The sequence below is a fragment of the Furipterus horrens genome, unplaced genomic scaffold (assembly GCF_987537825.1).
Source record: "Furipterus horrens unplaced genomic scaffold, mFurHor1.1.pri manual_scaffold_1, whole genome shotgun sequence".
In the NCBI taxonomy this organism is placed as follows: Eukaryota; Metazoa; Chordata; class Mammalia; order Chiroptera; family Furipteridae; genus Furipterus; species Furipterus horrens.
Window position 1 is genome coordinate 81,777,172 of NW_028327171.1, and position 15,324 is coordinate 81,792,495.

A 15,324-nucleotide genomic window follows, 5' to 3' on the forward strand; every position below is an offset into this window, starting at 1 on the left:
TGTTAGAAAATGAAATTTCTATTAATAAAATACAAATAATTTAGCTGCCACAGCTGGAAGTCTCTAACTGCAGTACACAGTTCTTAAATTGCTCTAATTCTGTGTATTCCATTGCTCTCTTTGCAGGCCGACCAGTAATGATTGTGGTGGAATATATGGAGAATGGATCCCTAGACTCCTTTTTGCGGGTGAGGTGTTTCTTTCTGATGGCATTTAAATAAGCTACTTTGAGTTCTAGATTTAAATCATTTATCATAAATTAATTTGTGCATAATGTGATTCAGGAATTTTTTAAATGAATAATAGCAACATTTTCTCCAGTGTGCATTTCTCTGATACTGTGATATATTAGAGTGTTACTAAGAATGGCGCATATACACATAATAATATACCATATTTTTCACACTATAAGACACACCTGACCATAAGACATGCCTAGGTTTAGAGGAGAAAAACAAGAAAAAAAATATTCTGAACCAAATGGTGTACTAAAATATTTAATAAAATATAACAGAATAATATTTCAACCATGTAAAATGAACAGCTGTCAACAGCGGTATTAAGAACTATCATCACTGTCATTAACAAATGAGGAGAGATTTTAAGGTTCAAGTACTCTTCTAGTTTTCTGGGAACCCCAAGAACTCATCATCGCTAGTGTCAGAACTTATGGGGGTCTTTCATAACAGGCATTGAGGGAGTTAAGAGGTATCACTAGTTGTAACAGTCACTGAGAGTATCACTATCCTACTTACAGGTTCTGGTGGACTACCTCTAGTGCCTGTTACAACTAGTGATACTCCTTAATCCCATCGGTGCCTGTGTTACCACTAGAATTGTGACCCCATCATAACTCCCTTTATATACTACAAACCAGCATTTATGGCAGCTCACCCAGTTACTGCTGGCCTCCTCACACAGAAATCTGGTGTGCACTGGAAACAGTGTGGAGGTAGACAAGACAGCTGTAGCATCTAAGGGAGCAAATAGCCAGCTGAGAACATGTTACTTCAGCTCCACCCATCTGCCTCTCGTGATTGGAAGAGCGTAAGACACAGTGATTGGTGATTGGAGGTGGTTCTACTGACACCGACCCCACCAGTGTCAAAGACAATTGGCAATTGGCACTGTGCCTAATACCTATTATTAGCCTCAGCTGATTCGACAGGTCAGTGGCTGTAACTGGCAGTGTCAGGAGGCTCTCTGCACTCTCCCAGGTCCCAGGTGATGGGTAGAGGCTGAAGGCAACTGACCAGACACAGAGATTCAGTAGTAAAGTGGGGCATTTAAGTGTCCCCAGGGGTTTCACATGGGCTCACTGCTTCCTCTTCTAACCACTGTCGCCACCGCTGACAGGTCAGGTAATACACATCATGGTCTGTGATGCAATATTTGCTCCATAAGATGCACAGACATTTCCCCCCACTTTTGGAGCAAAAAATACAGTAATTGCTTTCTCTTACAAATTTACATGCTATGTTAATAAAGATGTATTTCAAATGATGTTATAAAGAACAAGTTTAAATGAAACTCTGTTGCTTCACATAGCCATTTATTTTGCTTTATCACACTTAGCTATTTAGTATATTTTATCCTTTATCTATAATGCTGAACCCTTCAATTGATGTATATTTATCAATAATGACTCAGATTGATATCAGAAAACTGGTTAAATCAAGTTTGTCCTCTTAAGTTTATTTGGCTGACTATTCAGAAAGCAAAATGAAAAAGAATAAAGGTCTAGCAAAGATTTGTTCTAGAACAAAAAATGTTAAAATACTTTTTAAGTGACTTTTTCTTATAAGTTTGGTATATACAAAAATTATTTCTCTATATACATGCATACCTTGGTAACATTGTAGATTCAGTTCCAGACCATCAAAATAAATCAAATATCACAATAAGGCAAATCACACATTTTTTTTTATTTCCATGTGTATATTAATGTTCACACAATACTATAGTCTATTATGTGTGCAACATCATTATGTTTTCAAAAACAATTTACATTTCTTAATTTTAAAATATTGCTAAAAAATTGCTAACCATCATCTGAGCCTTCAGCACCATAACCTTTTTGCTGGTGGAGGGTCTTGGCTCAATGTTGATGGCTGCTAACTGGTCAGCAGGGTAGTTTCTGAACGCTGGGGTGGCTGTGGCAATTTCTTAAAATAAGACAACAATGAAGTTTGCCACATCAATTGACTCTTCCTTTCACGAACATTTTTTGTAGTATGTGATGCTGTTAGAAAGCATTTTACCCACAGTAGAATTTCTTTAAAAACTGAAGTCAGTCCTCTCAAATCCTGCTGCTGCTTTATCAGCTAAGTCTATGTAATATTCTAAATTCTTTGTTGTTATTTCAACAATTTCCCTGGCTGGTTTGGCTCAGTGGATTGAGCGTCGGCCTGCGAGCTAAGTGTCGCTGGTTCGATCTTCCAGTCAGGGCACATCAGAGAAGGAAAACTCTGACTCCAAAAAACCTCCGCTGCCTTGCAGCATACCTCTTCAAGGGAAAGGCTAAGGGAGTAAACCCCGACAGAAAATCCGGAGGCAGAGTCCCTAAGGCGGTTTGACATTGTAGTCAACACCGGCAACTCCTGCGGCGCACCTGAAGCCAAGCTGTATTGACTCCGTCTTTCCCTTGAACCCTTCAGCTGCGAAGAGAGGGGGGGTCTGCTGCATGGGCAACAGCAGACCCTCCATATCACCCTGCCCAGGCTCTGTAGCTTCAGCTTCACTGGAGAGGACACTCCAACGTCATCGCAAGATGTCGATTCAACACGGGAGGAGACAGATACCGTGTCACTCCCGAGTCGGACTGCACAACCATTCTCGGCGGTGCAGATAGACTCTTAAGAAGCTACACCATCGTCTCTCGAGACAGACGGCTGCCGACGACGACGATTTCAGCAATCTTCACAGCATCTTCACCAGAAGAAGATTCCATCTTAAGAAGCCACTTTTTTTGCTCATGCATAAGAAGCAGCTCCTCATCCCTTAAAGTTTTATCATGAGAGTACAGCAATTCAGTCACATCTTCAGGCTCCACTTCTAATTCTAGTTCCTTTGTTAATTCCTCCACATCTGCAGTTACTTCCTCCACTGGAGTCTTGAACCCTCAAGTCATCCATGAGGATTGGAATAAACGTCTTCCTAGTTCCTTTTCATTTTCATATTTGATGTCTTCCCATGAATCATGATTGATCTTTGGCATCTAGAATGGTGAATCCTTTCCAGAAGGTTTTCAATTGACTTTGCCCAGATATATCTGAGTAATCACTATCTACAGCAGCAACAGCCATATGAAATGTATTTCTTAAATAATAAAACTTGAAAGTGAAAATAACTCCTTGAACCGTGGGCTGCAGAATGAATGTTGTGCTAGCAGGCATAAAAACAACATTAATCTCATTATATAGCCCCATCAAAGCTCTTTGGTGACCAGGTACATTGTTAATGAGCAGTAATATCTTGAAAAAAAATTTTTTTTCTGAGAAGTAGGTCTCAGCAGTAGGCTAAAAATATTCATTAAACCATGTTATAAACAGATGTGCTGTCTTCCAGGCTTTGTTGTCCCATTTAAAAAGTACAGGCAGAGAAGACTTAGCATACTTTTTAAGGGCTGTGGGATTTATGGCATGGTAAGTGAGCATTGGCTTTTTTTTTTTTTTTTAATTTTTAATTTTTGGTTTTTCAATTACAGTTGTCCCATTTTTTCCCCCATTTCTCTCCCCCACCCAGCCTACCCCCTCTCCTGCAATCATATCCCTCCCCATTGTCCGTGTCCATGAGTCATTTATACACGTTCTTTGACTAAACCCTTCCCTTACTTATCCCCCTTCTCTCCCTCCCCTCTCCCCACTATTGACTGCTATTCTGCTCTTTGTTCTTTTTAGTTCTTTTGTTTGTGTTGTTCTTTAGTTTCCTCTATTAGGTGATATCATATGGTATTTTTCTTTCTTTGCCTGGCTTATTTCACTAAGCATAGTACTCTCTAGTTCCATCCATGTTGTTGCAAATGGCAGGAGTTCCTTCTTTCTGCTGCATAGTATTCCATTGTGTAAATGTACCACAGGTTTTTTGATCCACTCCTCTACAGATGGGCACTTAGGTTGTTTCCAGCACTTAGCTATTGTAAACAGTGCTGCTATGAACATAGGTGTGCATAAGTTCTTTTGAATTGGTGTTTCAAGATTCTTCAGGTATAAGCCTAGTAGTGGAGTCGCTGGTTCAAAAGGCAGTTCCATTTTTAATTTTTTGAGGTAATTCCATACTGTTTTCCATAGTGGCTGCACCGGTCTCCATTCCCACCAATAGTGCAGTGGGGTTCCCGTTTCTCCACATCCTCGCCAGCACTTGTTGTTTGTTGATTTGTTGATGATGGCCATTCTAACTGGTGTAAAATGGTATCACATTGTGGTTTTTATTTGCATCTCCCTGATGGCTAATGATGTTGAGCATTTTTTCATGTGTCTATGGACCTTCTGTATGTCCTCTTCGGAGAAGTGTTTGTTCAGGTCCTTTGCCCATTTTTAAATTGCGTTGTTTGTTTTCTTGATGTTGAGTCGTATAAGCTCTTTATATATTTTGGAAATCAGTCCCCTGTCTGTGATGTCATTGGCAAATATGTTTTCCCATATGGTAGGTTTCCTTTTCATCTTGCTGATGTTTTCTTTTGCTGAGCAGAAATTCTTTAGTTTGATGTAGTCCCATTTGTTTATTTTTTCCTTTATTTCTCTTGCCTTAGGAGATGTATCCGTGAAGATATTGTTACGTGAGATATCTGATATTTTCTTGCCTATGTTTTCCTCTAGGACTTTTATGGTGTCATGGCTTACATTTAAGTCTTTGATCCATCTTGAGTTTATTCTCGTGTGTGGTGTAAGTTGGTGGTCTAGTTTCATTTTTTTGCAGGTCCCTATCCAGTTCTCCCAGCACCATTTGTTAAAGAGGCTCTTCTCACTCCATTTTAGGTTCCTTCCTCCTTTATCAAATATTAGTTGACCATAGAGGCCTGGGTTTATTTCTGGACTCTCTATTCTGTTCCACTGATCTATATGTCTGTTCTTATGCCAGTACCAGACTGTTTTGATCACAATGGCTTTGTAGTATTGTTTGATATCTGGTGTTGTGATTCCTCCTGCTGTGTTCTTCTGCCTCAAGATTGCTTTTGCTATTCGGGGTCTTTTTTGGTTCCATATGAATTTATGGAGTATTTGTTCTAGGTCTGTGAAATATGTCATTGGTATTTTAATAGGGATTGCATTGAATCTGTAAATTGCTTTGGGTAGTATGGCCATTTTGATGATGTTGATTCTTCCCATCCAAGAACATGGTATTTGCTTCCATTTATTTGTATCTTCCTTAATTTCTTTCTTCAATGTTATGTAATTTTCAGAGTACAGGTCTTTTATCTCTTTGGTTAAGTTTACTCCTAGGTACTTTATTTTTCTTGTTGCTATAGTAAATGGTATTTTCTTTTTTGTCTCTGTCTCTGATATTTTATTGTTGGTGTACAAAAATGCCTTAGATTTCTGTATATTTATTTTGTACCCTGCTATTTTGCCAAATTCACTTATTATATTGAGTAGTCTTTTAGTGGAGTTTATAGGGTTTTCTAGGTATACTATCATGTCATCTGCATATAATGATAGTTTTACTTCTTCTTTCCCAATTTGGATGCCTTTTATTTCTTTTTCTTGTCTGATTGCTGTGGCTAGGACTTCCAACACTATGTTAAATAGGAGTGGAGAGAATGGACAACCTTGTCTAGTTCCTGAATTCAGGGGGAATGCTATTAGTTTTTGTCCATTGAGTATGATGTTGGCCTCAGGCTTCTCATATATAGCTTTGATTATGTTAAGGTATGCTCCCTCTATTCCCATTTTGCTGAATGTTTTCATCACAAATGGGTGTTGTACTTTATCAAATGCTTTTTCTGCATCTATTGATATGATCATGTGATTTTTGTCTTTCATTTTGTTTAGGTGATGTATTATATTTATTGATTTGCGAATATTAAATCATCCTTGCATTCCTGGGATGAATCCCACTTGATCATGATGTATGATCTTTTTAATGTATTGATGGATCCTGTTTGTCAATACTTTATTGAGGATTTTAGCATCTATGTTCATCAGTGATATTGGCCTGTAGTTTTCTTTCTTTGTTGTGTCTTGACCTGGTGTTGGATTAGGGTAATACTGGCTTCATAGAAAGAGTTTGGGATTTTTCCCTCTTCTTGGATTTTTTGGAATAGTTTGAGGAGAATAGGAGTTAGTTCTTCCCTAAATGTTTTGTAATATTCACCTGTGAAGCCATCCGGTCCAGGGCTTTTGTGTGCAGGGAGATTTTTGATTACTGTTTCAATTTCCTTCTTTGTTATTGCTCTGTTGAGACTTTCCACTTCTTCTCGCTTCAGTTTTGGAAGGTTGTATGCTTCTAGAAATTTGTCCATTTCTTCTAGGTTGTCAAGTTTCTTGCCATACAGTTGTCTGTAGTAATTTCTTACTATCACTTGTATTTCTGTGGTATCAGTCGTGATTTCTCCTCTTTCATTTCTGATTTTCTTTATTTGGGTCTTCTCTCTTTTTTTCTTGATGAGCCTGGCTAGAGGCTTGTCGATTTTGTTTATTTTTTTGAAGAACCAGCTCCTAGTTTTGTTGATCTTTTGGATTCTTTAGCATTGGCTTTAACTTACAGTGACCAGTGCATTAGCCCCTAACAAGAGAGTTTCTTGTCCTTCCATGCTGTGAAGCCAGGAATTGGCTTCTCCTCTCTAGCTCTGAAAGCTGTAGAAGGCTATTTCATCTTCCTGGATAATCTGTTGTTTAGTGCAGCCACCTTCATTGATGATCTTAGCGAGATCTTCTAGATAACTTGCTGCAGCTTCTTCAACAGCACTTGCTACTTAACCTTGCACTTTTATGTTATGAAGACAGCTTCTTTCCTTAAACCCCATGAACCAACATTTTTGCAAGCTTCAAACTTTTCTTTTACAGCTTCCTCACCTCTCTCAGCCTTTGTACTGTATTAGGCTTTGGTTTAGGGGAGTGTTGAGCTGGTTTATCTTCTGTCTATTTCACTAAAACTTTTTTTCATATCAGCAATAAGGCTGTTTCACTTTCTTATTATTCATGTGTTCACTGGAGTAGCACTTTTAATTTTCTTCAAGAACTTTCCCTTTACATTCACAACTAGTATAACTGGCACAAGCTCAGCTTTCAGCCTCTCTCCACTTTTGACATGCCTTCCTTACTAAACTTAACTATTTCTAGATTTTGATTTAAAGTGAGAGACATGCAACTCTTCCTTTCATTTAAACACTTCATAGGCCATTGTAGGGTTACTGATTGGCCTAATTTCAATACCATTGTATCAAAAGGAATAAGGAAGGTCAAGGAGAGAAAGAGGAAGAGAGAGAGAGAGATGGAGGAATACCTGATTGAAGGAGCAGTAGGAACACACACAACATTAAGTTCACTCATCATAGCACCCCAAAACAATTACAATAGTAACATCAAAGATCACTGATGACAGATCACCATAACAAACATAGTAATGAAAATGAAGTGAGAAAATGCTGTTGGAAAATTGGTGCCAATAGACCGGCTTGTCAAAGGGTTTTATAAACCTTCAATTTGTAAAAAAAAAAAAAAAAAAAAAAACAGTATCTGTGAAGTGCAATAAAGTAAAGAGCAATGAAGTCTGTCTGTAGGGGTTGGTACAGAAAGAGCTGAGAAGGCACCATGAAGTTACAGTTAAAAATACATTTATAATATCTTTAACATTTAAAAAGACATCATATGCAACAAAAATATTCATTAGTAGTAAAAATATATGAGAAAGAATCACTAGGGTAAATATTTTTCATCCCCAGCAGAGGTCACATATCTGAATGTCACTTGTAGTCTTTAAAATATACCTAGCTACAGAGACATGGCCATTTTTCTGACTTATAAACTCACTGGACTTTGGCTATCTAAAATGTGTTGTATCATTCTCTTCATTTTTATGAGAAAAAAACAGTCTCAAGCATTGTTTCTTCACTTCATGTTTTGCTCCATGTTATTTAGACAAGTTGTGTATCTCAACCTTCCCTCTGGATCTCATTTTCATTTATTTTTCTTTTTTTTTTAATTTAATTTTATTTTTTTATTTTGGTTTTTCAATTACAGTTGTCCCCTTTTCCCCTAATTTCTCTCCCCCACCCATTTATATTTCTTGATTCCATGCTCTCTTCCTGCAACTACTTTCAATATTAGCAGGGATGATACACTTACACTCAGACTGGACTGGATGTCAAGATTGAATGCCAGAAGCTGAATTCAGCAAAATTGTCAAGTTATTATTATAAAGCAATACTCCCTACACAATGCAAAGTGACATTCATAGGTATTTGAGGACATGAACTATTTGTTTTTTTTTCTATAGCCATTCTTAGCTATAAAACATTTTCTTATAGTTTATATTCATTTATCCTGTAAATGTGCCAAATTATTTTAGAATAATATATCAGGATCACTTATGGTACCTGAAATACAGATATTCCTATGCCTTCCACTATATTTATCAAAAAAAACCCTCATTTTATCAGACATATATTATTATCTAATGATGCTTGAGAGAGGTTTTTATATTTATATCAGCTATATCCTAGAGCTGAATATAATGGCAAATAATGCAGCACATACCTAATCTAAATTGCTACTAAAAACTGGATCAAATGACTGCCACAAGCAAATTAAGAGAGAAATGTTACCTTCAAATATACTTTTCATCCTGCCAAATTATGAATTGATTAAAATAATTTTGAGAAAAGATAATATAAATAAAATACTTATAAACATCCTACTACATATTTATAATTGGTATATTTCATTATTTAAAACTTAAACATTAATATTATTCAGCTTTTATGCATCACATATGTAAGACACCACAAAGTCTGGAAAAGAGTAAATTTTCAATTGGTGGTGGCTACCATTACTACTACTATGAGAACTTTTAACATATTTTCTCAGCTCATCTTGGCTCTACCACTTGCCGCTGTATGATCTTATGACTTGGGCAAGTGCTAACTTTTCTGTGCCTCTGTTTATTCATCTCTAAAATAGAACAGTAATAGTATTTACCCCATACAAATGTTATAAGGATATATTAGTTGATTACTGTAAAGTTTATAGAGTAACGCCTAGCACATTATAAGAAAAGAAGTAAAATGAGGATTCAAACTCCTCTCTGACTCAAAAAGCCATGTTCTCATACAGTATGGACTCTATATTTTTATTAAATTACTTATTATGTACTTCTTATAAGTCCACTGTTATCTCCCATCTATGTGTTTCCTCTGCAATAGAATTTCTATTTAAAAAGGGAAGTGGGGAATAGGGCCAAATATTCTGTTTTTACCCTTCTTTAACATTCTGACACTCTTTTGTAATTATCTCTTTTATCCCAGAACCTCAAAGTGCTTTATCAATTTTATGTCAATAGGAGACATTCAACTCTCCATGCAAGCAGAAATAAAATATATATATCCCACAAATTCTCAAAAGGAAAGTCATTTTTCAAACTGCTGCTGTAGAATTTGATAATCGCAGCTTCTATGAACACAGAAAAAGGAACTGGCTAAGTGCATTGCATAGTAAGGAAGACATCTGTGGCCCATTAATAGCACTCTGTGCTTACTGGAGGTGGAAAAGATTTCCCTTTGGTCTCCCACACTACTTCAAAATCACTTCAATTTACTGTTTCATATGAAGGGTAGTAGCAAAACAAAATGCAAAATTACAATCTAGCACCAGTGGTGGTGGCAGCTATCTGTGATATTGCAATGGATTTTCATAAATCTTACACTTTTTGGGATCCTAGTGGACATTCCTCTGGATATATATTGACAGGGGTGGTATGGATAAGTGTATGTTTGTGAGTAATTTTGTGTGTGTTCATGCACACATATGTATACATGTGTGGAGAAGGGATGTGGGTGGGTATGGCACTATGTGTTTGCTTTTAATTTTAATATAAAATAGAACATCAGGCTGGCTGCCAGGAAAATCTGACCCAACTGATATGCAGATTTTCCTAACTTTTCCAATTGCACTTAGTTCCTGGTGTGAATTAAGGCAATTCTGACTAGCATTCCTATTTGGTCTTTCCCCTCTATACATGTGGATTTCATAAACTCTCTTTGTGACACTTACCTATCAATTGCTCATCCCTAAATCTTTTGACCTGCATTTTTATAGTAATACTAACTAGCAATCAGTAACAAAAATAGTTATAAAATACTTTGAAACTTTGAGATATCATATGTTAACCATAAAAAATTATTCCTTTACTTTATAACATTTGTTGAGTGCAATTTGTTTATCTTACCATAAAATCAGTTATACAAAAATAAACCACTGGTTTCAGTTCAAAAATTTATATTGTGTTTGTGCTGCAGCCTCCAATCCTATAATCTGAGAAAAAAGATATACATGCATGATTTACAAAGAACAATCACATGAGGAAGCAAGGAGTGTCATCCATAAAGAGCACATATAAAAGGGGAGAAATTAATAAAGACAAAAGCAAACAAGATCAGATTGAATAAGGAAATCATTGGGACAGATGAGGGCAAAGGGTGAAAAATTAGGATAACTGTAATAAAATAAGCAAGAATAAAATAAAATTTTTTAAAAAGGAAACTGTAGCTCAAGACATGCTTGGGAGCAAAAAGAATGTGTGGAAGCTAGTGCTACCAACGGAAATGAAGCTGCAGAAGAGGCACAGCATGGCCTGATAGTTGGGACAAAATGATGAGTTTAATGTGTCATGTTACATTTCGGGATGCCTATGGAACATGCAGTGAAAACGTTCAGACAGCAATTAGAAATATAAATCTGAAGCTCAGTGGGAAAATCTTTACTAAAGTTAAAAAGATCTGGGAGTCAGTAACATAAACACGGCTATGAAAGTCAAACCATGATATTTCCTAGGAAGAAGTAGGAAAAAAGGAAAGGAGCTGAGCAAGGCTTTTCCTCTGTGGCATGCCAGCCTGAGGCGGCAGCAGGACGGCATCCCCAAAGGAGCTAAGATAATGAGATGTCAGAGAGGAGCAGGGAGGAAGATAAGGACGTGGGGTCCCACGCCTTCGAGAATAGAGCATTTCAGGCAGGAGAAAAGAAGCAATTGTATCAAATGCAGTAGAGAAACTTGAAAGACAGAAACTGAAAAGCATCCTTGGGATTTAGCACTTACGGGGTCCTCAGTGATCTCAACGAGAGCGTTTTTAATGATTTCAGGCAGAAGCCAGACTGCAGAGGGCAAAATGAGAATGAAAGATCAATATGATGTGGTAGGTGAGACCATGTGTAGGGAAAAGGTGGGTGAGATAGCAAAGCAAGAAGAGAAAAATCAGATGCTAGTAGGAATAAAAGAAAAATCAATGGTATCTTTTAAGATAGAGAAAATTCAGACAATTTATACACTGAGGGATAGGGAATCAAAGAAAACACATTGGTAAGGCAAAGCATCTCAGCAGATTGGAAAAGTACAAAGACAAGGACCCTGGTGGAGGATTGACTTTGAGTAGCAGAAGCCTGCGCACATCTTCCAAAACTGAAGGGACCGTGCGCTGTGCATCTAGAGATTTATGAGGAATAAGTATTAAATTGAAGGAAATAATACCTGACAATGTTGCATTTCTACGTGAAGTAGGAAGACAGTATATGTGGGAGTTTGAAGACAAACTTTCATTTGAAGTGAATGTTTAGCATAATTGCTTAAGTTAAAAAGAAAAGTGCTGATCAGGAAAAATGCAGGATCATCAAGAGCAAGTTCTACTCCAAGAAAACAGTTTTTTCTGGGCTCTAGAAAGAACAACTAAAAATCTTTACCAAAGTTTTTAATGATATGCAAATTAAGTGGCTAAGAAGAGGATCTTCTGGATGGCCAGCCCAATAATCTTCATTATCTGTTACATGCACTCTCCCTGCACTCATCCCAGCCCCCGTCTGTGGTCATGGAGAAAGCTGTATGACTAGCCAGGCTGACATCCTGCTGATGCTGGAGAACATAAGTGTGCGCTGCCAGTGGTGTGCATGCTCCCATGGTTTTTGCAGAAACACTAATCCCCAAATGTAAGAATGGAAACAGGAGATAGTATTGTCTGTAGAGCAGGCACAACAAAAAGGGAACTAAAGTGGAATCGGGGTGGTGGTGAAAGAATCTTTCAGGTAAGTAACTGGTGACTCCAGGCTAGGTAAAACAAGGAAGTAAAGAGACTGATAGGCTTTATTGTTTTTAATTATTAATGAACTTATTTTTATTGTATTTTTTCCATTACCATTTAGTCCCCTTATACCTCCTTCCTCCAGCAGTCACCATATTGTTGCCCATGTCCATGAGTCCTTTTTCCTTTTTGCTTAGTCCCTCCACATCCTCACTACCACCCCACTAGCTGTCATCTGCTCTCCATCTATGAGTCTGTCCCCATTTTCCTTGTTAGTTCAGTTTGTTCATTAGATTCCACATATTAGTGAAATCATATGATACTTGTCCTTCTCTGACTGGCTTATTTCATTAGCATAATGTTCTCCAGGTTCATCCATACTGTCACAAAGGTTAAATTGTCTTCTTTTTTATGGCCAAGTAGTATTCCATTATGTAAATGTCCCATAGTTGTTTTATCCATTCATCTACTGATGGACACTTGGGCTGCTTCTAAATCTTGGTGATTATAAAATAACATTGCAATGAACGTAGAGGTGCTTTTGTTTTTCCAAATTAGTGTTTTGGGTTCCTTTGGATATATTCCCAGAAGTGGGATCACTACTTCAAAAGGCAGATCCCTTTATAATTTTTTTGAGGTATCGCTATACTGCTTTCCACAGTGGCTACACCAGTCTGCATTCCCACCAACAGTGCAAAAGGGTTCCCCTTTCTCCACATCCTCACCAACACTTGTTGTTTGTTGATTTATTGATGTTAGCCATTCTGTAGGCTTTAAATAAATAGAAATTTTATGTGCTGGAAGGTTTTATTATATAAAAGAGGAAGTGTAGGTGTGTATGAGGATGAGAGAATGAAAACAAAAGAAGAATGTGGCCAGAAAGTAGGATATTGGTAATGGTTTGTTAGAGCCTGATTATACCAGCTTGCAAGAGATAATTACTAAAGAGTTGGAAATCTTGGGAGCTGGTTGTTAAACTGTTAGTAGACTGTAATTGCCATAATGGGAGTATTTGCACCACAGAAATTGGCAAATGCTACAATCAGGGCCAGGTTACCAATGCACTAGATTGATATTTAAGATTTCTTAAGTGAAGCAGTTTTGAGATGACAGTTTCCAGGTGTAAACCTAAGAATCAGCAGCTAAAGATGAAGATGAATATTTTTAATTAACTAATGTACATACATTTACATATGTTTTCTACAAGTCAGCCATTATTTCAATCCCATGCATGTAACCTACTGCTTACAGTGATATTATGGGGTAGATGTTACTATTATACCCATTTTACCAATGTGAAAACTAAAGACAAAGCAAATTAGGTAACTTGCCCAGTGTCAAACTGCTGGTAATCATTCATTCATATTTTTCTGCATAAATATATGTTCACAGACTATATATAGTATGTTTTGGAGCTTGGAATACAAAAGTGAACAAAATAAAAATAATCTAGTGGAAGGAGAAATAAAGAATTCAACCAAATATATGATACATCAGAAAGGGGAATAAAACACAGCAGGGGAAGTAGAGGTGGGAGTGAGATTGGGTTTCAGTGTTAAACTGAGTAGACAAGGAAGGTCTCACCAAAAGTGTCATATGCATAAAAATGGAAGAAGATGAGGAAGCACACCAAGTGCATTCCTGAGGGAAATATTCCAAAGAGTTAACAATAGCAAGTGCCTGATGCCCTGAGGCAGGAAAATTTTATACCCATAGAACTGTAAATTAAGTTCTTATGCTCTAAGACTAGATGCTTGTTGCCCAAGACAGTGCTGATTTATGCCAGTCATCTCTTCATAGCTGTTAATAGTGACCCTTTTACTTGGCAGTTAACATAATGAAATATGTAGTCACCCTATCATTATGGCTAGAGTGGTATATTAAGGGGAAGGTGGTAGAGATTAAGTTAGAGTTGATAAATTCAAATCTTGGAGGAAATTAGTTCTCAAACTTGACTGCACTTATGAAATTCTTCTAAATAAGATGAGGAGCTATTACAGGTTTTGGAGTAGAGACACAACATAACCTATTTTTAAAAAAAGGGTTGCTCTGGTTGCCGTGTTGAGAAGAGACTATACTGAGGTATACAGATAAATGCAGGGAAATTACAAAGCTTTTGCAGTAATACAGGTAAGAAAATAACAGTGGCTTACATGAGGATAGTTGCAGTTGATTGAAGGAAAATGGTGGATTCTGTGTTGTATTTTGAAATTAGAGTCAACAGTATTTGCCAGTGGTTTGGATAAAGTGTGTAAGTGAAATAAAAGATTTAAGGATAAATGTTATCTACAAAATAAGGTCAGTAATAAGCAATAACTACTTCCTACAGATATTGTGATTATTATAGTATTAAATGGCTAATAGACCTAAAATTCCTAGAATATTGTCTGGCATAGATGGAAGTCTCAATAATGTTATCTATTATTATATTATTATTATATACTTCAGAAGATGTTACCAAGAGTTTTAAATTTGTTTTTCTGTTACTTCCTGGTCTGTTTTTTCTAGTGGCTAAAAATAGTTTTAATTTTCACCATTTAAAAAATCTAGATGTACTTCACTAATATGAGTATTTAAATAATACATATAAATGCATCTTACTATTTCAAAAGCAATGTGAATCATTTGAAGAGGTTCCCTGAACAAATGCAAAGCTAGTATTAATCTTAAAAATTAAAGGGATCTTTTAAATATTTTTGTACTCAAATTATAAATCTAGTAAAGATGGCATCTTATCCTATGCTAGTTATATATTAATAATGAGAGCTATATTTTATTAGCACACTTTTCTTGTAAATTGTGTTGTATGGGGTTATGTTTGTGCTGGTGTGTAAGCAAAATTAAACTACATTGAATTAATTTTATATTCAACAATTTTAAAAAGTGAAGTTGTATTTACCCACCAATACCTATTTTTAAAACATAAAAGTTATAGTTGATTTACATCCCATTAATTACATTTTTCAGAAAAAAAAGTGAAACTTCATGTAGCCTGTTGTTACTATGTATCATGCTTGTGCCAGTTTAATGCCAAATACTAATCTAAAAATATTGTGACAGTACACATTTAAATATATGAAAGCATGGTGTGCTTAGAACCC

General features: G+C 36.5%; 1 protein-coding gene across 1 annotated transcript in view; it reads left to right on the forward strand.

Moving 5' to 3' along the window:
- LOC150021354 (ephrin type-A receptor 6) overlaps nucleotides 1-15,324 on the forward strand; it is a 917,557-nt gene that overhangs the window by 750,572 nt on the left and 151,661 nt on the right. The window contains exon 13 of the mRNA XM_090276016.1: nucleotides 127-188. Coding sequence (XP_090132142.1) covers nucleotides 127-188 — 62 coding nt within the window. The remainder of the gene's footprint in view (nucleotides 1-126; nucleotides 189-15,324) is intronic.